Consider the following 25,854-nt stretch of genomic DNA (forward strand, 5'->3'; position numbering starts at 1 on the left):
TAATATTTTACTGCTCCAGTTTCTTGGGATTATTTAGCATGGCACATGTTTATTTTATTGAGTCCACATCTTTACTGCAGTTTTGGAAATTTCAATCTGAAATATTACCAATCTAGACCAATCAAAATAAAATAAGTACCAAATTTTTTTTTACAAAATTAAAAAAAAAGTCACTTGATGAGGAAAACCTACATATAAAAATTGATTAACCATCAATAAAATTGCAGTGTACATTTAAATACGAAGTACAGGTAAAATGGTGTTTAATAAAAGGTATAACTGAGTAAGTAATTTTTACTTATTATAGGATATGCATTTATATAAAAAATGAACAAATGTTTGTCATTTTTAACTTCATTTCTAAGATAAAGTTTACTTTCTCTTCAATATTTGAAAGAGAATTGCTAGAAACTTAAAAAAAAAAATTGATTAATGTATAATATAAATTTTTTGAGATCATTCCTATGAAACTAAAACGGTTTACTATTGTTTGTTCTATTAAAATGAGAAAAATTATAAGAGCCAGCAACATGTTTTATGATATTTTATTATGAAATTTCCTTTCTATAATAATGTAAGAGTGAGACATTTGATATGCAAAATAAACTTAAGTAACTGTAAAGGCACTACTATGACTAGAATGTTCTATTGCACATTTTGTATGAAAATAAATTTATGTGACTAGAAGGTGATTTGATCTATTATATGGGAAGTTTGCTCTCTTTTGCCCAAGTTTTAGCTACTCTTAAAATTTTTTCTGCCTGAGGATTTGTTGATGTTCTCAAAATTTGAAAAATTTCTTGCAGGGATTCACTAAAACAAAAAATACAAAATGTCAATTGTACAAAATACAGAATCATTGATGGGTTATTATGTAACTTGTAAACTAAAAAATTACCTGGGTTCATGCCCGGCTATGATCATCTGAATGACTCCTACACAAGCACCTCTTTTACCCTCCCAGAACTCAGGGTTTGGATCTGATCTTTCAAGTATGTCAAATGCTTTGGCAGCATAGAAGAACTGACCCATCTAGAAGTAAATACAACATTTTTACAGTTCATAAAATTAAAAAAAACAGACCACTCTGAATAACTTTTGATCTAATGAGCAAATCTTCTAGCACTCAATGATTAGAGGGGGTGATCTCAAATATGTTAATTAATTAGAGCAGACTATATTTTAGGTTGCGAAAACATACACAAAAACTAATTTCCCCCCAATTAACAAATTTATTTCTGACCTCCAAAATATGGGGTATAACAGCAATCTAGAAAATGTGGTCCCAATAGTTTTGTTAAAGGAGAGTCCAAAGTTTAGACCCATTAATATTAATTTTACTTTTTGCTTAAAACACTATCTCAAGAACATTTTAAGGAAATTAAAATTTTTTTTGCACACATTCATCCAAAGTTAATAACTTTGAGTTAAAAAACATAACTTTTAGTAAATTTGTATTATTTTTATTATTCCATTTAATAATAGTAAAAAAATTTTTTATTTGCTAAGTATACAATTTTTCATATTTTAAAGAATGTAATTTTCGATGGCGTAATACAAAAGTTGTGCGAAATCGGTCAAACAGTTTGACGGATTTTGCCTAAATTGCGTAATGTAAAATTATGAAAAAAATTGTTTACCATACAATTTAAGCATTTTCCCAACTATTATTAAATAAAATAATATTTACTGAGAGTTATTTTTTGCATGGAATTTTCTTTCTATGAACGAATTTTTCAAATTCGCTTTAAAAGTTTGAGATATGGTAAAAGAGGCAAAAATTAACACTAAGGAGTCCAAACTTTTGTACTGCTCTTTAATGAAACTATTTGGATCATATTTCCCACACTTCTATATTTTAGGGGTCAGATATCCAAATTCATCGAAAAGAGTATGTTTATTCAGAGAAGGTGCCTTTTTGTGTTTGATTTCGTAACTTATAATATCGTCTGCACTATTTATCATACTAGAAGTCCTCTCCTCAAACCATTAAGATTGAGTCTTAGAACATGAAGATCAAAAGTTATTCAGGGTGGTCGATTTTTAGATTTTATTTTGTGTACTGTACACACAGAAATGAAACACGTTAAAAATTAATGGGATATAATAAATTCATCTAAAGTCATGGGTCTAAAATAAATATTTTCCAAATTGCTCATTTATATATGCATTTTGGAGAAAAATAGCTTTCAAAAGTTCCAGAAAGCAAATTAAAAAAGATTACTTTACTTAAAAAAAAAAAAAAAAAATTCCCATTTCTTATCCACAATTTGAGAAACATATTTTATAGTAGATTATCACATTACATCTATAATACTAATAAGATACTTAATATAGCAAGACAAAATTACTTTGACAAAAAAAAAACTGAACGTGGAAAGCTTGATTATAACAAAAAGATCTTAACTTTAAAATGTAATTGCAAAAAGTCAAAAACTGTACCCTTTACAAAGAAAATTTAAAGTTTGATGTCCAATTGAGTATCTTAATTGTTTTAAAGATCAACGTTTTTGAAGAGCCATTGTAAAACCTCTTATGGTTCTTTCAAACTAAAGTAAATACAGATAAAGAAAAATGTAATGCTTTAAGATAAAATTAAAGAAAAAATTTTCAAGCTAAGCAATCAACGTTAGATAAATATTTTTCACTTCATAATAAAGAAGCAATTTATGTGAGTTGATTTTTATGTCGTAATTCAGATTTAGTAATGATTTTTCCATTTCCCTGAATACCTCCTTCCTTATACATGGGTAAGTATTATAATAATTTCATGGGAAACATATAAGAGATTAATTTTAGTGGACACGTATATTTTTGGAATAAACAATTGAAAAACACAATGTAAATAAAATTATTATAATATACATTATTATTTAGCTTAATAAATCATTTTAAAATATGTGAGAAAACTGGTTAAGATCTCATTTTCAGTTTTTACATTTAAAGTATAATGAATCTTTTTTAAACAAAAAGGTTATGAGTGAATTCAAAACAGTAACATAATAGTTTTGTAAACTATTTTAAATAAAATATGCAACAAAAACTTTAGGATTAATTTTTGCATGAACAATGAAGAATGCAATAAGTTATTTTAAGCTAAAATTTTTTAAAAACAAAATATTTTAATTTCCTAAAAAGAAAAAAAAAGTACAAATCTAAGCAGTGTAAGAAAACTTACATAAACCTATTTTAAAATCTATTAAAGGAGGGAAATAAAACTGACCTTATAGCAGTCATTTGCTATTTGTTGAAGGAGGCTAAATGACTCATTGCAATGCTCTAGCTTTGAATATAATTCCCACGCTAGACGAGGTTTTTTATTCATGACATCTAAAGGAGAAGAGGTATATAAAAGAAGAATACAATGAAATAAAATTTATCATATGCAAGAATCAACTACAAACTTACAGCAACGAGCAAGCCAGCTCAAATAAGTATAATCATTCTTAATTTTTTCATTCTGTATGAGCAAAAACACCTGAAGAAGAAGAGTTTAAATTTTAATGAATCTAACTTATTTACAATGAAAAATACTATTAAAAACATAAAACATTTATTAAAAATTATATAAATTAAAACATACATTAAACATATATTAATAACAGGTTTAAATTTTTTTTAAATTTGATGCAATAATAATTATAATCCAGTAATTTTCCCAAAAATGCTGGATTTTATAAAATGAATTTATATCAGGACGCTAACAAAAATTAAAATATATAAATTAATGATGAGATAGTTGGAAATAATCTAAACTTCAATTGAAAATAAAATTTGCTCTCTGAAATATATAATGTAATACAATATGTTAATTCTAAAGAATAGAATATAAACATACAATTTGTTTTTAAAATAAGGAGATGATGAAAAATGGCAATTGGATGAAAAAAAATGTTAAATCAAAAGAAAGAGTCGACAAACATTCAAAACATATTCAGTGAAGGCAGCTATTGCAGAAAAAATAATTAAAGCATTAAAAAAATGTAACTAATGACAACACAATCAAATATTGCGATGAAGTAACCGAAAAAGTAATTAAATTTGATATCGCATTTTATTATGCTTTTAATGGATTGCAATATTTATTTAGAATTTATTAGTAGATTAAATAATCATTTTCTTAATATGATATATGTATATGATAAGTCTACAAGGAATTTTGACTAAAAGGGTATTTAACTTAAAATTATGCAGATAATCAGCATGCTTACATGATAAAACAAAATTACTAACTTTAGATTCTGTATTAGTACTTGTTGGCTGTTGGTATAAAAGCCAGAAATTGCTAATCTTATCGTTTCGAAAAATTAAATAAAATTATGATGTATAAAATCAAATATCAGAATAAAAACTACATAAAGTTTTCCCCTTATACATCTTAATTATTTACAGTCAGTTTTTAAAACTAAATTAACTGATACAACTATACAAACAGATTATATGCAGTTACATAATCGAATGCAAAAATGCCATGTCCATAGATTCTAGCTACTCGAAAATTAGACTAAAAGTGCTTATTTGCATGAAAGAGTAATTTTAGCTAATCTTTCATTTTTTTTAAGAGGGCGCAACGATGAATCCATGAACTCTCTGAGCATTTATTATTGCATGCTTTCATGTGTAAAAAAACTGATTTTTATCATGTTATTCAATGGAAAAGTAGTGAGTAGCCAGAAAATTTCAGGACTAATTTGTCTAGGTACAAATTTGTCTTGAAACTATTTTTTTATTAAAGAAAATTATTTAATTTTAAAACAAGCTTAATAGCAATAGTGACAAGTTGAAATTGTGAACAACTGAGAGTAGGTTATACATATAAATATTTAATATTACCTCTTCAGCCTCCTTAAAATTTCCTGTAGCTGCTTTCGCTTGGGCAAAATTAAAATTAAATGTATCATCATTGTAAAAGTAACTCTAAAAGATACAAAATTCAGGACATAAGAGAAAAAACAATACTAACAAATAGACTAACACATTTACAAGATTAATTTCTATAATGGGTGAAGTTTTAAAAAAATACTTAGATATTTTTATTAAAATAACAATTGAAATTTCAATTATTTTAAATATTTATTAATACACAGTTGAAATTTAGGTACATAAAAATGTCAAGCTAATTCATAGAAGGAATTATATTTATGTTTGTAGAATACTTAATCTAAGTAATGTTGGAAAACTTTTTAAAAAGATCTATACAGCACCACATGTGCCTTATTTGAAAAGTGCTTTTGTTGATTTTAAGATAAAACATTCAGGGTGTGTAGCCAAATTATTCAACAAAAAATAATCACCTTTTAAGCACTTTTCAAGCACTCAAAAAATATTTTTAAGCACTTAAAAAAAAAATCATAATTCGGCAGGGTTTGAAAGTTTTTGACATTGGACGGTTTTATCTTGTTTAACGGTCACATCAAAAAAAAACAGAAAAAACTTACGGCATTGTTTTTGACGATTGTCAAAAATCATGAAATTTTTAATCATGTAAAACAAATGGTGTTATCATACACTATGGACTGACAATACGCCGAAATAGATTTGGGTTGAATTAATTGAGAAAACGTTGAGTAGAACAATGTGAACTGTGTCATTTTGCATAATTTATAGCGAAAATCAACATGGTAAAGGAAGAATCTCATTTTGAAAAAGGAAAAATTGGGCACTTTTTAAAAACACCCAATGAAAAATAGCACCTTTAAGGGCTTTTAAAAACGAAAATCGAAAATAAGCACCTTTAAGAACTTTTTAAAAAAGCTACGCACCCTGACATTTAAGTATTATAAATGTGTTGTTTTTCCTATCTATTCTGCTTTATTTCTCTCTGTTTGGCAGTAGAAATAAGGCTGATGGTGAGCTAATTTTAAGATAAGATGATAATGACTTATATGAACATGAAAGTCAGATTAACTCCTTTTAATATTAAATAGAGTTGGAGCACAGGTCAACTAAGGTTTTCAATAGGGTGTGGACTAGACATAACTTCAATAGACATTTCAAGAAAAAAATAATTCAGAAAACTTTTGTTCAACAGTAGGATTTTTATAAGGTCACTTTTTACAATAATTCAGAGACCATGATCTCTCTTACACCCAGGTTTGATAAGTTAAATCAACGAAAGTTATATTGTTTTAACTTATAACTATAATTGGTAAAAGTCAGTAATGATCCCGCCTCAAGTAATACAAATTTATCATAGAAATAATCAATGAAATAATTTTGAATGATTTTAAACAGTCAGAACTTGAGCAGTTTTCAATCATATCAGCTGAATTATTATAACTTTTTTTTGTTTCATTTAAATTTAGTGAAAGTTTTAGTTCTTAACACTTTTTTTAAGCTGTCATAATGATTACTGGAGCATATTAATGCAATAAAAATATTTTTTAAATTTAATTTTTCTTTTATTTAAATGATAAAGCCAAAATTTTATATTTAGTGAAGCATTCTGGTCAGTACGTACAATAAATAGAGTAATATCTCTACAAAATTCAGTAACTTAAATTGTATTCTAAAAATAAAAATGTGCGAATGTTCTCATATTTTTTTCTAAGGGTAACAGGCACTGAACTCTCATTCTTTGCCTCAGAAGATGCCAGAAGTGTTGCTCATTTAACGTTGCCCGCTGTGTACCTGCCAATCTTAGTCACGGAGGAGAGTAAGCCACAGATACACCTTCATAAGGTAGGCCACATTCACACAACAGAGGACAACACCCAAGCCCTGAGTGGAATTTGAACCTGCAATCTTTGATTTCCCAGTCAGGCAGGCTAACCACTCTGCTACCTGATCGGCATTCTTCCATTTTAAATTATAAGAATTTTCCACATACTTTTTTTTTTTTAAAAAAAAAATCTGTTTTTGTAAGATTTATTATTTTAGGTCAGAAACAAATTAGACTTCCCATGTTATATAAGCAATACATATTACTTTGATTGAATTAAGATATAGTAAAACATCATCAAACTGCTTCAGCAAGAAGAAACATGAAGCCATACACTGTCTTCCAGGTATTGTATCTGAAACAAAAAAAAAAAATGCACTTTTTCAAACATAGAAAAGGAAACTTATTCAAATTGTTATAAATTTTCAAAGAAAGGAACAATATTTTTCGCCAATGAGTCGGGATTTCATCAAAGAAAAGTAAATTACCTTAAATACTGACAAAATTTATTGCAATAAGAAATTGGATAAATATGAGTATTCATTCTAAAATGAATGTAGTTCCTTAGAATGGCTAATTATAAAGCCAATATGCCAAAAATTTTTTTTAGATACAAATACAAAAAATGTGTTTGTATATTGTAATAATATATAAAAAATGAAAGATTCTTAAGAAACGCACGGGCATGTCATTTAAGATTAAAATTATGTAGAAATATAAAATTAAAGTTTATATATTTTTTCAACAAAAAAAATTAAATAATCATTAGCATTTTTAATAATTTGTGTACAATAACTTTAAAAGATTACAAAAGCCTTGATGAATGAGCATTTTTTGCTCAATATGCTATCTGATTATTTATATGTTTTTGTTGAACGAACGTCTAAAATAAGTTATCTCTATGTTTTGTCTAAATTAAGTTAAATTGTAAAGAAACAAACAAATTGATAAAAATTGCTAAGAAATTGAAAAAAGAAATTTAATTGAAAAAAATTAATTAAATTGTTTTAAAACAAGCTAATTTTCACTAACAAAAATGTTAAGCAGCAGCAACAAACAAATTGTAGAAAATTTTTTTTATAAGATCATTTAAAATTTGTCTAAAGAATCATCAAAATCAATTAATTATATTATCCCTTTTTTGACAAATGAAAACAAATGGGGGCACAAAGTGCCAACATCAAATAAGAAATCATTAACCTGCTTAAAATACAATAAATAGAATGTTTAAATATATTGACAAAAATTGATTACATGCTTACCACATTCGCTAGCTGAGCCACCAACGAGTTGAAAGTATTGTTGAGCAACTTTTAGATATTCTCTCTAAAGCAAGTAAAATATTTTTAATAACATTTAATATAAACACAATATAAGTTGTTCTTAAAATCCAATCATTACTTACAGATCCTTGTTCTTGGCCATTTGCTGCATTAACAACACCTTTTAAAATATATTCGTGTGGAACTGCAGGTTCTAAATCTTTAATCAAATTAAAAGCTTCTTGAACATTATCTAAAAATATATTTTATTAAATGCCATGAAGGTATCTAAAACAGTTTAAAATATTTTATAGAAAACAGTTTATTGACAATTTCTATTTATTAATTTTTAGTTTTTCATATTTTTTATTATATATTTTTTTTATTACATATATTATTTTTATAATAATATAAATACTTCATTTATTCAATTTTGAAAACTATGTAAAAAAAAACATTTTGTAAAATGCATTTTGTAAGCAAAAAACATGTAAACGCTTTTATTTATGTCTTATTCAAGTAGATTTTCACATTAGTGAATTAAATTACATTAAAATACATCTAAAACTTTCTATTAAATTGAACATTTAAAAGGGCAATAATACACAAGTGACAGAATCAAATATGAAAAAGCATACGAAAATTGCGTATATTTTCATTCAATGTTTCGACATCAATGAATTTAATTTAATGGCACATGGTCCGAACAAGGTCACATGTTAAAAAATAAGCTTTAAAATAGATCAAAAGGGTAAGTACAACTTTATAAAATACATGAAATTTATAAAACTGCACACAGCAAAAGAGACAAAAATTAATAAAATCAAATAAAAGTATAAACATAATAAAGTTGTACAAAATAGAATTGTTTTAGCTGCATTAAATATGTAATTTAAATCCCCATATTTTGAGTAGTGAAAACCAAAAATATAATTTTTTTTATGAATTAAAATAATAACAAGTTTTTTAAACATTTTCAAACACTAACTATTAATAAAAATAAAAGCAATACAAAGAATAATATTAATAAAAAAAATTCTGAATGCTGGTACATTTCATTAAAACTCTTGCTTTTAAAAATGCCTGAATTTTTCCAGGTAGCAAATAATAAAAAAATTTTTTTTTGTTAAGATGGAAAGGTAGTTGGTCAACCAGCAGTTAAAATAATAGTTTTTAAAACAGAATGTAAAATGAAAAAAGAAATACCTTGTTTTAAATGATAAATCACTAAATTCAAGCGAGCTTCAGGAAATACATCAACTAAGGGAGGCAATATTTGCAAAGCTCCTTCGCCTCCTCGGAAAACAACCTATTTTTTTAAAAATAACAAAACAACTTGAGAAATATATAAAAAATATATATACATAATTTCAGGGTAGTTAAAAGAAGTCCTGTATCGTGTAAAAATAATTTATACAAACGAATAACATTTTAAATGTATTTTGTTTAAAATTTCTTTAATGTTTATGTCCACAAATCCTAATAATAATTAAATTTTAGAAAGAATGCATAAATGTAGTAAAGAAACGTTAACTAGGATGCATATAAATTAAACCAGCTGATTAAACCAATCAATCAAAGACCACTAGTTCTCTCTTCCACTTTCTTCAACAAAAAAAAGTTTATGATAATCTTTAGATTTTTTGCAGGGTATGAAAAAATAGCTTCTTTTTCATTTTCCTGGAAAGAGGGACCGTATTCTCGGGTAACATAAGTTTTGCTAATGCAAGAGTTGAAGTAGATGGAACTAGTTTCCTAAGTAAAGTTTCCTAGTTTCCACCTTTTCTAAAAGTTAGAGGTAAAGTATGTGTTCCAAGTTTCATTTACTTTTGAAATACATATTAGAGAACACACATTATTCTTCTAACACTTTTTCTGGATTTAAGAGATGCTTTCAAACAAAATGCAAAAGAATCGTTGTGAGCACAGCATGCAAAAAAAAAAAAAAAAAAAAAAAAGATAATTGAGATAGAAAAGCAAAAATGAAAACAGCACAGCACCCCAATGAATATGGTTGTGGCACATCAACTCTATCTGGTATAAAAAAAAAAGCTGGTGTACAAGAACAATTGCATACCCTAAGCCTGGAAACAGTGAAAAGTTACCTGAAAACACTGTCAGACCAATTTTTTAAAAGTTTTTCAATTATCTGAACTGAATTGGCTGAATGTTAACTGAATTGGCTTTGGTCAAGACTGGTTTAGATATTCTGCAATATACTAGGTAAAAAATAAAGTTATTGGATCACTTTTAAAATGAAGATTGCCACCGCTTTAAAATTCTTAGATAGTGACACAAAATGTTCATAATTAAAATAATTTCATGAAATTATCATGAAAAGAATAAGCTAAATTGAATACGTGGTTTAATGACGCAAGATCCAAGTAGGACATATCGTGATGAGGAATTATTTGTTCTCTTAATTCCGATTTTTCTTTTTGATATACAAAATTACATTATTTAGCTCAATATGAACAGTTTTAAACATTTATTTTACAACAACTAATAGTTAGTAAAAGAAAGAATAAAATAAATTATTCTTTCACGACATTGATTCTAGCATTTATAACATTATTACACAATAGCACTTGACTTGAACAATCACATGCAAAGACAATATCTTTGCGACCATACAGCAAAAAGGTGGTAAATACAAAAATTGAATTGGGACTAGTGCACAAGATATGAAAAGGATAAGTGCTTTTGCTTTTCTATGCAAATTAAGTAAATATTTAAATTACTCAAATTATATTCTTAGTTTAGAAACTTAATTTTTGATTTCCAAAATTGCATTGACTAAGTAAACTGCTAAGGAAGTTGATAAAAAGAGGTAAGGCTAATCAAGATAATATATTATTTTAAACACTAGTCCAAAAATATATAGAAAACACAGTTAAAATTTAATGAAAAACTTTAGATGAGTTAACCATTTTTATGCTTTCAGAAAATTATTTAGTAATACAAAAATTAACTCTTAAATTAAATTTACAAAATATTTGAATTGAAACAAAGTATTTTGTCCTACTTTGTTCAAAATAATGCCCCAAATATATTTCATCTATTACCAGAATTCTCACCCCACATTTTATCGAAATTGAAAAATTCAAACTAAATATCATTATTAAGCTTATACAGTCTATAAATAGTTCTATATTATTTATCTATAATAAATCTATATTATTTTATTTATAAAAATTGTTTTACTTACTAGATTATGTCGTATCAAATCTTTTGCATAAGTAAAAGAAGGAGATGACATATCTTGAAGACTTTTGAGTTCAGCCTGTTTTGAAAGAAGCTCTCTTTAACAAAGAAACTTTTCTTTCACAAAATATAAAAATTTTAATAATTTTTTAAAAATACTTTAAACCGTGAGTGAATATTTTTTCTCTGATTACCAAGTATATATTTCATTGAAAGTTTTTGTTTTATAGAAACAATGTTTCATTAACAATAAAATTATCCTTAACTGATTAATAGTCGAACTTACTTCAGCTGCTTTTCCATTATAAAGGCGAAAGTGATTGCAGGCTTTTAAATTAATAGCAGTAGCGCTATCAGGATAATGTTGTAAATAAACAGCAAGCACTTCCTATAAATAGAAAATATAAAGTCATAAATTTTGTAGATATTTAAGATGACCATAATTTAGATGATATTTAAGATAACATTATAATTTTTATTTCCAAGTTGTATATTTTCCCCCTTAAGCACTGCAACACCTAAGAAAGAAAGTAGTTTTTTTCCACTTGCAGTGCTTGTAACAAAATAATTTTTCCTTTTTCTCTAAACCTTTAAAGAAAACAATGAATATATTTCTAACAAACCTGATAAGTGAGAACAGCCATTTAAAATAAAGCCAGACATGCAGAAGAAGAGAGTGTACTTCGGAATTGTTCTCTCCTTATCTTAAAACAGTGTCATATTAAATGTACTTAATTAAAAGCTTTGCTCTTTTCAAAAATATAGAAATTGGAAATAACAGTCAACACGTTTGAAAGCTCTAAAAAACAGATGCCTATTTTCAAGACGAGAAAGGCATCAATGAGAAGAAACAAAAGTTATTTGAAATATAAAAGTTGCCATCAAAAATGGAAAACATATTTTTCATTTTTATATTTCAATTGGATATGGGCGTCTGTTTTTGGGCGCTTGAAACATGTTGACTATTATTTCCAATTTGTATATTTTTGAAGTGAATAATGTTTTTAATTAAGTAATATCTTACTGCTTCAGTTACTAGGGATTATTTATTTAATAGTGGCATATTATGTTATTTCTATTGAATAAGCAATATTCAATAGAAATAACATAATCCATAAATAAAAATCTATCAATTTCCTCTTAAAAGGTATATTAACAACAAAAAAATTTCTTGAAAAATATGTTACATTTTTCTCTTTTTCTTACATATGTTCAATAATAAAGTTATAAAAAACATAGAAAATTGATTAATTAAATTAATGAATCGGATATCTTATTTTTAAAAAACCTATTTAAAAAAATCAGAATTATAAGCTTTATTAACTTTCGCATTTTTGTATTACACAACAAATCAATACAAAAATCAGTTTGAATTAAAATAAACAAAATAGTTTTTAAAAAACTGTAATAAATATTTTACAAAATGGAAAATAAAAATGAAAAATTAAATTTGTCCTACCTGGGAAACATCATAGTAATCAAGTTTATAATAGCATAATGCAACGTATACGTTTAAGGCAATAGATTCCCTAAAGAAAATTCACTGCAATTAAAATACACATATACGAAAAGAGAATGAGAAATAATATAATGAGAAGAAAGTGAAATCCTTCAATAAGTAAAAAGCTTTCACTTTCTAATCAACAGTCTATTGATAAAAATTTATTTGTACTCCCTTTAAATTTCTTAATAATATTCAATTCATTTAATGAAATATTTAGCTTTAATAGTTAAGAATTATTTTAGCACAAAAAGTTTTGTCGCTATATCACACCTACAACTTGATTTATGAAAAAAATATTCTATTATAAATTAAAAGCAGCATTTATGTATGTATAAACCAATGTCCTTGAGATATGAGAAAATGTTATCAGAAGGTGTATTTCCAATAAATGAAATCAATAATGAATTGAAGCAACCAAAATGATGTCTCTGGTATTAAAAATTTGTTGCTTTAAGTAAAAATAAACTTTTATAGGAACATTAAAAGTATGACAGTAAAAAAAGAAATGCTTCCTTAATTTTTTTACATAAACAATATTCAATTTAACAGTAAAAAGTTTAAAACCATAATTTTTCCTTTGAATGTTGTTAATGGTGCCATAAGATCAAATAACATTAAAATTTTATGTTATATTTCTCCAGATGGGGAATAGAGTTGTTGGGAAACATTCAACTTCAGTAACTGATGTTAATACCATCAACAAAATATTTTTGGATAGCAACATTCTTTAAAGTAATTTATATTTGGTGAATTTTTATAATGCAATGAGGAATTCTAAATCATGCCTTGAAACTCATATCAGACTGAGAAGGCATTCCATTTAGTAGAGATACATGGTGATTCATTTTATCATACTAACAATCCTTCAAGAAAGTTCAGCAGTTTTTACTCTATTCTTTATTAAATGTAATATTTGTTCTTCCTAATGTTTCATAGCACAGATAGTTATTCTGTAATGATGCAGCCATGAATCTAACATATATGTTTGGTTGCCTATAAGCTGTATTTTATTTATTTTTATGCATATTTATACATTTTATAATTATTCAAACTAGGGGCGTGCTTAGGGTTTTAACAGCCCTGGACGAAACATTAAGGCATTTTAACATTAATAAAAATCGTGTTTTGATTAACAAAATATATATTAGACACTGGATTTTTTATTTTATCTCGAGCAAAATTTTTTGAATTGGTTTCGTGTTTAACGATCGAAATTCTGACAAAATATATAAATGATACTTGATATTATTCAACAACAATACTGCAACTAAAATTCTTAATACCACTAATAATAAAAATGTGATTATTATTCAGTTATTGTAAACTAATTACTGAATAAAACAGTCAGTTATTTTTTTAACCGAACAAAAAACATTAATGAATTGCAAAGACAGAGAATCAACTTGTAGAATAAAAAGTAAATTAATTTAATCAGAAAACATTTTAGAAAGTAAATTATTCCTGCCAGAACAAGTCTTTACTCTTTATTTTCAAGTAGATCATTTAATAAGTTTTAAAACTACTTGTACTGAAATAAATGTGCATAAAATTAGATGGGTATAATTGAAATATATTTATTGATAATAAAACATCAATATATTTTACATACTACAATAAGCACATCAAAATATGAAAATGATATGAAATTAATAATGAAAATTTTTAATTTAAGTTACATTCTTATCTACTTTTAAGTTCTAAAAAAAAAAAGAAGAGAGATTTTGTTTCTTAATTTAATAACTTATTTGTTGATTTTATGAACAAAACATTTATTATCAATAAAATTTGATAGCAATAGTTTATTATCACAGCTTTAGGTATAATATGTCAGTAAATGGAATACTACATAAATAATATTTTTAGGTGAATCTATGATTTTAAAAAAAATCATGTGATTCACATTCATGATTTTATTTATTTTTGAATTATGTCAACCTTGTTTCTTATTTTTCTTAACATTTCTAGCAGCAGTTCTTAGGGATTGCCCACCACACAAGCTCACAAGTCTGCTATAGTTATAATTTTTCATTAATTTCTATGACATAAAAGTTGAAAATGGACAAAAAGTTCCGTGCTGTTATTTTAAAAATTACACTCCTGATATGAAGGAACATTAACTGAAATGATATTAGTCACATTAATATAATAACTTACATGAATTATAGATCCAATAGAAAAGAATAGTTAAAATACATCCAAGATTTAGCAAGAATATAAAGAAAAACTTGTAATAAAACTATTGATCAGTCTAGAATTTTCGTCGCCCCTGGGCGTTTGTCCAGCTTGCCCACCCCTAAGGATGGGGCCCTGATTCAAACTAACCTGTTGTCCAGAAGTATATGCTTATAGATATCTATAGCTTCTTGATAATGTGATCGCAAGTAATGTATAGAGGCAAGTGAGAGTTGATCTTCTAGTATATCTTTCAGCTGTTGATGATATACCATAAGTAGTTTCTCATCACCAAACTTATGTGACAGATGGAACTGCAGTCTATTTTGGAGTTCAGATTTTGAACCTGATTAAGATAAATGTAAATTGTAATAGTTAATGTGCAGTAAACAAAAAACATAAACACTTAATTAACTTTTGATTTAAAGATCAGATTTTTACAAACTAAGACTCAATCGTAATGGCTTGAGCCTTAAATATGCTAATTAATTAGTATAGATATTTTAAGGAGAAAATCCGACATAAAAACATTTTCTCCTGAATAAGCAAAAAAAAAATTTTTTTTTTTCAAATTTGAATTCTTATCTCTCAAAATAACTGCAATCTGAAAAATTTAGCCCTAAGAGTTTAGACAGGAGAGTGGTCAAAAGTTTGGGTCCCTTAAAATAAATGTCTTTTTGCATACTTCACCTTTTTTGCAAAACTAATGAAGCTCTTGCACAAAATTACAAATCGTGCTTTTCAAAAAATATTTCCATACATTGTAAAACAACAGATGATTTAAATAGGTTTCTGCAAAGTGAAGACATGTAAGTTGATACTTAGACATAATATATTTTAAATTAGAAAGTTTATTTTAACATATTTTCCGTGCAAAAAATAATCTTTTACTAATAAATATATTATGCATTTAAACATTTTGAATTTAATGGCACATAACTTTTTATGGCATTATACAACCAAATCTATATAAATATTAATGAAAAAAATAAAAAATTTGCAGGGAATTGATTAAATGGCTCATAAGAAATGAAAATTAAAAATATCAAAATGCAAACACATTATTAGAAGAGAACTTCTCCTATCCGAAGTTATCTTCTCATAATTTATTTTCATTTCGATATTTTAAACATTTCTTTTCAGTTTTGGAAACTTCATGGCTTACTCTAAATTTGTCAGAATTCACTTTTTCTATACATTAAATTTTTAATTAATTTTGGAGGTAACATGTTTTAAAAGCCTCAATTTTGTCACTGAACTTTTAACTATACATGAGGATTAAGGCTGCATGAAGACAGAAGAGTGTCCACCCATTCGGAGGTATTTTTCCGACTGCCTGCGTCAGCGAGGGGTCAAGGATCCGCAGTAGATAAACTGCATTAGCAGAACTCTCCTATTAATTCCTAGTGTGGCAAAGCAAAAAAAAAAAAAAAAAAAAAGAGTTTGAAGAAGTTGGTTTTTTTGGCAGTCAGATAGAGTTCCTCGTAGCAAGGGGGCTTTTGCCCATAGGCTGATGGTTCCGGCCTTACTGTAGGTAGATGAAGATGGTGTGATACTTTTAGAAATTGTGACAAACCAGGATTCCTTCCAATCCATTTGCTATTTTTTTCCCTACTTCTCTTACAGAAGTTTATTTCTTCTGGCTTCAAAATGTTTATTAATTTTGACCTATTTTAAATTATTTTTTGAAGGATTTGTTCCATACCTGCCAACTTTTAATCCCTTCCATTATCATTTTTCCCAGTGGTATTAAAATGGAATTAAAACTTCAATTTTAAGCAAACAAATACGTTGCATTTGAAAAAACTTAAGTTGACAACCATGATAGTAACACATATTAATATACGTGCTTCATTTTTGTAAGAATAGTGGTGATCAAAATCATTTAAAAATTAAGTTTATAAAAGAAAAAATAGTATATATTTACTACCACTTTAAATATGAAAATAAAATCTTCTGGAAAATCCGGAAGAGTTGGCAGGTATGTTGTTCCCTTTGATATTTCAGCAGCTCAATAAATGTTGTGAGTATATTTTTTAGTGTTTCAGTCTTGTATATTGTCTTATTCAATCTATTTTTTCCAACCATGTAACTTTATTTAAAAATAATTATTATTCTAGAGAACTCGATAATAGCATTGTACTAACTTTATATGACTTAAGTTTTAGTAATCTTTCAGGTGCACATGTATTGGTAATATAATTTTATTAATAATGTTTTAAGTTTTCAGTAAACAGTTTCTTCTAAATTTGTGGTAATTAATTTTCTTGCCACCACATCATGCAGCAGTGTTTTTGTAGTTACTGATCTAATATTAGGGTACCATGTGGTACAGCATAAGTTATTATTTTTACTTTATTAAATTTAGTCACGAGAGTTATCAGGAGGGGAAAGAGAATTTGTGATGAAAAGTTTCTCCCATGGTATGGCATCCTCTTAAGAGCCTGCTTTACCAGTTTATTAGTTGCTAATTGAAATTTTCAATTTGCGGGTTTTTTTTTTTTTTTGAACTTGACAAACTTTTGATGATGTAGTACAGTAGGAAACCGATTATCCGGAACGGTCGGGACCATCGCTATTCCGGATAACTGATTTTTCCGGTTTTCTGAATCGCTACAAAAAGCAGTTTTTTTTTATTGTTAAACCCAACTAAATAAAAAATATTTGGAAATAATCTAAAACAGAAGAAAAAAAGATGAAGTAATACACTAATGATTATTTCCAAAATGATGGTAAGGTAAACATCTTTTAAAAAAGAAAGAAAAATCGTAAAATCTTATAAGGAAATATATATATTTTTTTTAAATGGCGAGAAAATTTATCGAATTTCGTTCCGGTTTTTTGGTATTCCGGTTTTCTGATTTCCAGATAATGGGTTCTGTACTGTATTATTAGACAGAGCAATACCTTTCGAAAAAAGGCATAAAATAAAGGGATAGCTTTATTAGATATGGAGAAATAGCACTTGATAATTTTTAGAACTTCTATGAATTTTTCCTCAAAACTTTAAAATTATACGAAATCTAAAGGAGAAAAACCGAATCGAGTGTCGCTAAAAATTTCCTTTAATGTTAATATTATACATTTATCAAAAATCTAAAAACTAATTAAATATCTTTCAAAAATTGTTGATTTCAGAATTGTATTGGCATAATTTTGTTAGAAAAAACTAATAAAGAATCTAAAATACTGAATGCTTTATAACTCCAATTCTGATTGAATGACGGCCTTATGTTTTACATGCATTGAAAGATAGTGTCAAATTGAGTAAGTATCCATCATAAATTTATTGAAAAGGACTATAAGCATAGTTAGAATTTTCCCTTCCTGTCTCTAACCCTTCGACAGTTGGTCAAGGAGAAAAAGGGCCTTTTAAGGTGTCAACTCTTTAATATTTTGCACTCTGTACATCAATGTACAAATATAACTAGAAAGCACAAAGTTGTGACTTTTTCTAAAATGATAAAAGCCTCTGTTTAAAAAATTATCTAAAAATAAACATTAAAGAAAAAACAAAAATCATTTGGTATTGCAAACTATCCATAAATAAAACATTACCTTTTGCAACAGCAGTATCAGCTTCTTTGTACATTCCAAGATAAAAATAGCAACATGCTATAAATGTCCAGACTTCTAAGGGAACATCAGGTTTTTTTAGAATTCGAGTATACTCCTAAAAAAGAGAGTTTATAAGAAATCATAAGACAAAACTAAGTTTGAAAATAAGTCAGAAAAAATTTAAATTATTGAAACAAATTTTAAAATGCTAAAACTAAAATCAGGGCATCTGCTACATTTTAGATTTTCAAATTCATGACTAATTCCTAGAATTTTTGATGACTTCACGAGGTTCACGAATTCTCCAACAAAAACACAACAATAAATTTAAAAAAGCATTATAATAACATTAACTTAAATGATAGGTATAACCAAAACTGTTATACTCCGCATCTTCATATAGATTTGAAATTTAAAAAACAGAGCAAAGAAAGGGTTGAAGCAATAAAATAGCTGAAAAAAATACAAATGCAAAAAAAAATTTTCTGCAGAATTATATTCTAAAGATGCTTTTCTTGTTCATCTGAAAGGAAAGAAATATTCCTGATTTTTCTGTTCTCATTTCAGAATTAAAAAAATTCGTTAATGACTGGCTTGTTTCAGCTAGAATTTTAAATTGATAAAATAAAAATAAATAATAACAAAAATTCTGAAATCAGGATAAATCGGATAAATTTTTACAAAAATAGCTAAAATCATGACAAATTTTGTTCAGTACCGAAATTCATGACTTTCCAGGTGTGCGGATACCCTGTAAAATGGAATTACCTATAATTATAAATAATATTAATAATAATTTTGAAGTTTAAATTAAATCACATTTTTTTTCATATTAGAGATACAAATAAAAAAGAGTTGAAACATGAATATAAAATAGTTTTAACTACGTTTTATTTGAACTTTTAATCTTGCTTACTGATATGCTATACTCCACTAAAGAATTGATTGAGTGTAGGGCTTAGTGGCACAAGGTACAAATGAGGACAACTAAAGAATTAAATTGATAGTGGGATAAATAGCTAAAAGAGTTAAAGTAGACTATGCTCAACTAAACAAAATGGTTTTTAGCACAGGGATAATCTTACTATCCTTTTAAATGGAGTACTTGCCATTAAAACAATATATTTAGAACATGCAACTAATACATTGCATTTTTTTTAACTTAAAATATTTCACTATTTTTATTATTGCAGATATCATAGTATAATCAACAATATATTGTTACTTCGTGGTTTTCCTGACATATACAGTCCGTAGGTAGAAAAAATTGACAAGCTCAGTCTCATGTTCTATTTAACAATATATGCCAAAGTAAAATTCTTTTACAAAATTTAAATATTAAAGCAACTTACAAGGGATTTTAATCAAATAGAAGGGATTGCGTGCCTTATGCAATCATTGCTCATGTAACAAAAATAAGCAAGTCGTAATTTCCTAACCTTCATTTCATACTGCTCATGGCAACTAACACAAAATGCACTTGCCACTTGGTTGGTAGAAACAATGTAAAAATTTGAAAGTAAAATTAAATTATTGAACAAAAACCTATATTTAAAATGAAACATTGGAATAAAGTTAGTTTAGATTCTTTTTTTTCAAACTCTATTATTCAAAAAGAAATTACGTAAATAATTTCTTTGACTTATTTGGCACAGCCATTCTTCAAAAAACAGATCCTGACCTCGCAAAATATACAATCGCATCATGCACAAAAACTTGAGTTTTATTTTTGTAAAAAAATAAAAAAGACTCAAATGATAAATTAAGTATTTATTAAGAAGCAAACTTTACTATGCATTTTAAACAAGAAGCTTGAGCAAATTCTTCATTTAATGAGAAAATTATTTAGTGTACTTGTCAGCATTAATATGCATGCTTCGATAAAGAATCAAAGTGGAATGAATCTTAAACTTACAAAACAACTTTTTTTAAAAACAAATTCTCATTCTTAACAACTTTTACAAGTTGGCATTGAATTTCTATAATTATAATAATAATTTAGACTAATTTTAAATCTTAAAAATTAAATTAAATAAACTAATTGTTAAATAAATAAATACCCATTTTTTACAACAAAACATCACATTTCTATAATTAATAATAATAATAAATTTAGACTAATTTTGAATCTTAAAAATTAAATAAAATAAACTAATTATTAAATAAATATTTTAAAAATTACTGATTTTTAAATTTGCCCAATTTTTTTCACAACAGCTATTTTTAAAATGCTAATTTTTTACAACTTAACACTAAATTTCTATCATCAATAAAAACAATTCAGACTTATTTTGAATCTTAAAGATTAAATTGAAGAAGTTAATTATTAAAATAAAACAAATATCTTGAAAATTACAGTTGTACCAAACCAAAACATGTTCAACTCCTAATGATACAATAACTTACTATACCTTACACATGAATAGATATTTTAAATTAAAAACTTTTATAAAATGATATTATACCTCCATGGCTCTTTTGTAATCAGAGAGATGAAAAGAACAATAAGCAATCCATAAATCATTTTTCAAATCACCCTTTCCACTATTGCGAGTAAACTAGAATGAAAATATTTTATTGCAGTTAAAACAAATTACATTAAAAAAACTATAATAATATTTTAGACTTGAAAATTTAAAAAAAAACAAAACCAATTATAATTATTATTTAGCTATATCTAAACACAAACTTTGTTTAATTAACAGATTTCTTTGTTTAAATAATAGTAAAAATGCATGTACACAAAATTAAGGTATAAAATTAAATATCTTTGAGTTAAAAGGAAAAATTATCATGAGGCTAATATTATCAATGAAATAGGTTAAACTAGATACAGAAGGAAAATAATGTAAATGCATTTTACAAGCTGACATAGTACTTAATATAAGAATGGTTAGGATTAATTGATAAATAATAAGTACTGTTTATTTCAAAATATCTTAACCTGAAAAATATTGAGATAATTAAAAATATTTTTTATAACCTGAAAAATATTACAATGATTAAAAAATATTTATATATTTTTTATATTAAAGAAAATAACAATATATTACTTTTTTGTCAAGAGAACCAAAACTAAAAAATAGCATTTTACCTCTAATAATGTAAGAGCTCCAGTAAAATCTCTATTTTTGACAAATTCCTCTAAGGAGGGAACTTTGGATCTGCTTTTCGATTCTGAAGCAATTGCATTCCCAGTAGTTTGAGCAGGTTTAGTTCTTGAAAGCAACTGAAAAATAAAGACTTTATTAGAATAATATATGAACACATATAACATCAATTGAATTTAATGGCATGAAGTAAAAAATAAATAAAATGTAACAAACCTGCCTACCTCGGGAATTCAAAAAGTCTGAGACTTTTTATGACCACTACATAGCATAAGAAGCAAAACTCTCTGATAAAGAATCCAGATATTATTTAAATTTGTTTAAAGAACTTTTTATTCCTTAAAAATTAAAAAGCACTAAATAAATAATTTCAAAATAGATTGAGTGAATGATTTAGAACTTTTTAAAAACTTCATATAAAAGTTTTCTTTTTGATTAATGTGCTAATTAAATTACTATTTCCTGTTTTCAAGTGTCCAGTGTGCCACTTATAATAATACTTCCTAAAAAATAATCTGCATATCACTAATTTAATAATGAAACATACTATTGTGCAACAAGGGGTGCTGCGAACTTAAATCTTTGGGAGAGGGAAAATTCCCATTTTGATAAATGAAATTCCTAATTCGACCAAATTGTAAATTAGCACTTGCAATTATTCTTACTTATAATGAAGAAACATCAGCAGCGGAATTTTTTAAGCTTTCTTTCTTTATTTATTTTTTTTTTTTAATCTTTAACCAATGAACAAAACTGCAAACAAATTGTTTTACTGAGATCAGTTTTCTAAAAACCTGATTTTTGTAAATAAGCCGAATGGCCAGACAAAATTTACCGAATAATCAAAATCTTAGGGAGGTCACAGTGACCTCCCATCTCAATGCTATTGTGTGTAACTACATTTGTTATTAATCTGATTTAAATAATAAAATAAGCAATATTCTAAAAATATTTCAGACCAAGGTAGTGAAATCTGATTTAAATAATAAAATAAGAAATATTTTAAAAATATTTCAGAACAAGCGAAGCAAAGTAAAATATTCCAAAAGCATGTACACTACATGGTAAGCCCAGACGCAGAAAGTGCCTAAAACTGTGACGTACGTCGCAGAACAATTTGCATCTTGAATAAGTGACAGCGTTTTCCTGTGAACCCACCTTCCCCCTCCCACCTGCCTCCAGTAGTCTTGCAGAACAATCCCCAATCCTAATCTCATATATTCTTCTGCAGACCATAATGACCTGAAGGTTTAAAAGCTTCCCCTTATAATCTTGCAGAACATTTCCTCTCACCTCCTTCATCACCTCCACATTTTTTGATAAATTTTCTTATGTTTTGATTTTAGACTTAAAAATCTTTGATAAACCGCTTTACTCGTTAAATTCAGAGATTTCCAATTGAATTTATGACTTTTATATTTTCCATTGCCATTTCAGAAGCAATTTGTGAATCGTGGGGATCCACGATTGACAGAATTGTTTCTAAAAGACCAAATGCTTTCGTTGGAGATAAAGAAGTTGTTGGAACAACAGACCAGCGAATGTTTGTGTTTGCAAATGGTGCACCATCTGGACACTTGTCTCTTTGAAAGATTTTTAAGGCAGCCCTTATTTTAACGTTCGGACCTTCATATGATAGGCATTTTATTAATAATTCATCATTGTCATTAAAAAAATTTTGTACTCCAAAAGTGATTAAAAAAGTAACAAATCAAGAATGCCTTGGTTTAAAAAAATAATGTAGTGCATCCTGTATTTTAATAAATGAAAATATAGTATTTAAACGTAAAGTTGACTTTTTTTTTGCCGTGAAATGCTTGCAGAACATTTGTATAAATAAATAAGTCCTGTTGCAGAACATTTGAAAATATTCTGCTTATGGGATGGTTAGTAATAAAATACAAATAAGATTTTTAACATTAGATGTTTTTAGTTTTTTTATAGTTTATTAATTGTCATATCTTTTTTTAATAAGCTTTTTACTACTTAACATGAAAACGAGAAGTTGCCAAAAAATGTTGACATTTTTTAAAATTAATTTTATATTATAATTTTTAAAAAAAACTGATGATTACAAAAAAAAAGGGTTGAGGTGTAGAATGAGAGGCCCCCTTTTGTTTCCTTCAGTTTTGCTGAAGGTTTCTGGTTACCATGATATCTTATAACAGTATCTTTTATTAAAGTTGTTGGTTTTTGGTTCATTTTCATATTATAAGTTTATGTTAAAATTACCAAATATAAGAAGGGACAACAATAGTAAACTATCACCAAAAAAATGAAAATAAATAAAATAAAAAGTTAAAAAAAAATAGTTTCATTGCCTTGCACCCAGCTAACTGAAAAAAATACCTTATTCCTAAGTACCTTACTCCTTGCTAATTACCAAAAAAGCTTAAGAGTTGAGAGATCTGAGCTCAATAACTTAAACAGGTTGACTTAACAAAACAATAGCTTAAAAAAAAGAAGAAGAAAAACACACAGTTGAAAAAGTAGCATTTGAAATAGAAATTTATTTTCATAATATTGATAAATCTATTTATTTCTTCACTTCCACTGGACCCAATGTCTAACTTAGAGAAAATCAAACTAGGCAGGAAAGAAAAATAAATCACGAGTCTGAACAAATCAAATTAATTATAATGTATAACTTACCATTTTTTAAATCTTATTTCTTTCCCACATATTCGTACTATTGTTTTTTTAGAAAAAAAAACTTCATATAGTTTAAATTACAGTATCATTAAAAGTTTTATGTTAGAGTTGTATTTTATGATAACATGTTTCAAAATGCTGTTTCCATAGCAACACATGTTGCCAAGTCCTTAATGATTATTTGAACTAAAACTTTTAATGATTATTTCAAAGATGGAAACAGAAAAAAAGTACGTTCATAGAGGACGCTCTAAGCAGCATTGGCGATCGAAATGGGCTACAGGTGGCGTAGTGCAGAACTCTCTACCCATGGCAATACTTTGCACGCTTTCACCATTAGCGTCTGGAGAGTCATAGAGAAAGGAAGTACGTTAGTTTCTTTCCTGATTTCCAAATAAATTAAATTCTTTTAAGTCAGGAAACTCTATGAAACTAAAAACTATATTAAATATAGTTCTGAAAGAATGCGTCATGGAAATTTAAAAAAATATTTTTTTAACAAATAAATACGAAAAATATAAACTGAAAAGAGGAGGAGAGGTAAAAGGGAAGGGCCAGTGCCGTTTTTTGGGCCCTCCCCTCTTTTCAAAATATATGCTAAAATTTTCTTGCATATTTTTTTTTTAACATTTTTATCAATATGGATTTTTATTTACAAATTTGTTTATCGAACTTTATCTGCAATACCGACATACTGCCGATATTGCAGCTGATATCGATAATAACATTATGATTAATTCGATCGACAACTATGTAAACACTTCACGTCAACAATACAACAACAAACCAGCAAAGAAAACAGTGAAATTGATAGTAAGATTAATTACAAGAAATATTTATACTACAAATAGCTTCATAGTTTTCATGATACTACTATGATAACTGACGCCCGGTGGCTGAGCGGTAGCGCTTCGCGCTGTCGTGCCACAGGTCCTTGGTTCGATCCTTGGGCCGGGCAAGGCCGACTCAGCCTTTCATCCCTTCAGTGGGTCGATAAAATGAGTACCAAGCATGCTTGGGAACTAACACTGGGGGTTCCGCGTTCGGCTGACCACCTGACCGGAACATATGCTCCTGCACCCCAGAGCCCAAGGTCAAGAAAACTGAGATGGGCACAGTAGGTTATGTCTTGGCCCTCTTAATGGGCTGTCGCGCCACTGAGTTAGAGTTAGTTTTACTATGATAACTAAGTGAAGGAAATTAACATTGTCAAAAGTAAATCTTTTGAAATTATTTATAAATAAATTTGCAAGGTAGGTTAAATGTTTACTAATCGAAAAAAATGATTTAATACTATTTTAATAAAATGTTAGTCACGTTTTTTTAAATGAGTCATTTTAGCAATTGACCAATGTTTTTTATATATATTTTTCAGGGTCATAAATTATAGTCAACAATTGGATTTGCATTCATTGTTTGGTGATATTACATCTAAAATGGCTGACGGTTATTTAAGAAAACACGAGTCTGGTCACCAAAAAAGAAGAAAAAAAAAGATTAAAAAAAGAAAAATTTAAAAAAAATGGAAGGATCGATTTTAAAATTTGTAAAACCTTGTAAGTATGCCACTAAATACTGTTTTTAGTGATTTGAAAAAATATCAAGCAATTTAATCACAGTGTAAAAAATTGTGAATTTCTAATTTTTTCTCTTTCTATAAAATGTACAATTTAGGTGATGCAGAAAAAGAAGAGCAAAATCAGTTAAATATTTCGGAAAACCTGATTTCTG

At 26.8% G+C, this 25,854-nt stretch overlaps 1 protein-coding gene across 2 annotated transcripts; it reads right to left on the reverse strand.

The window, feature by feature from the left end:
- Window positions 1–529: 529 nt before the first annotated feature.
- Window positions 530–24,341, reverse strand: Ttc26 (tetratricopeptide repeat domain 26). Of its 2 annotated transcripts, XM_043053771.3 has the most exons (17): window positions 24,124–24,341; window positions 21,456–21,590; window positions 20,827–20,919; window positions 18,362–18,476; window positions 14,954–15,149; window positions 12,587–12,656; window positions 11,414–11,515; window positions 11,132–11,206; window positions 9,130–9,232; window positions 8,067–8,176; window positions 7,924–7,987; window positions 6,928–7,016; window positions 4,834–4,917; window positions 3,409–3,478; window positions 3,224–3,330; window positions 899–1,032; window positions 530–813 (listed from the first exon to the last, which is right to left on the reverse strand). In XM_043053771.3, the coding sequence occupies exons 1-17, from the start codon at window positions 24,124–24,126 to the stop codon at window positions 702–704; spliced, it is 1,662 nt and encodes a 553-aa protein (XP_042909705.2). In that variant the 5' UTR covers window positions 24,127–24,341; the 3' UTR covers window positions 530–701. The 2 variants fall into 2 exon arrangements, with proteins under 2 accessions (XP_042909705.2, XP_087009466.1); XM_087153340.1 differs by lacking the exon at window positions 11,132–11,206 and having other exon boundaries at window positions 24,124–24,277.
- Window positions 24,342–25,854: the final 1,513 nt, after the last annotated feature.

The sequence above is a fragment of the Parasteatoda tepidariorum genome, chromosome 10 (genome assembly GCF_982258835.1).
Source record: "Parasteatoda tepidariorum strain Cologne lab strain chromosome 10, Ptep-v5.0, whole genome shotgun sequence".
Lineage (NCBI taxonomy): Eukaryota > Metazoa > Arthropoda > Arachnida > Araneae > Theridiidae > Parasteatoda > Parasteatoda tepidariorum.

Excerpts from the sequence above, each read along its gene's own strand:
- Ttc26 (XM_043053771.3), bottom strand. Across the intron at positions 15,150-18,361 it reads TGATACTGCTGTTGCAAAAG|GTTCAAAATCTGAACTCCAA; the intron begins GTAATGTTTTAT and ends TATCTTAATCAG. Across the intron at positions 7,988-8,066 it reads ATGGCCAAGAACAAGGATCT|AGAGAATATCTAAAAGTTGC; the intron begins GTAAGTAATGAT and ends TACTTGCTTTAG.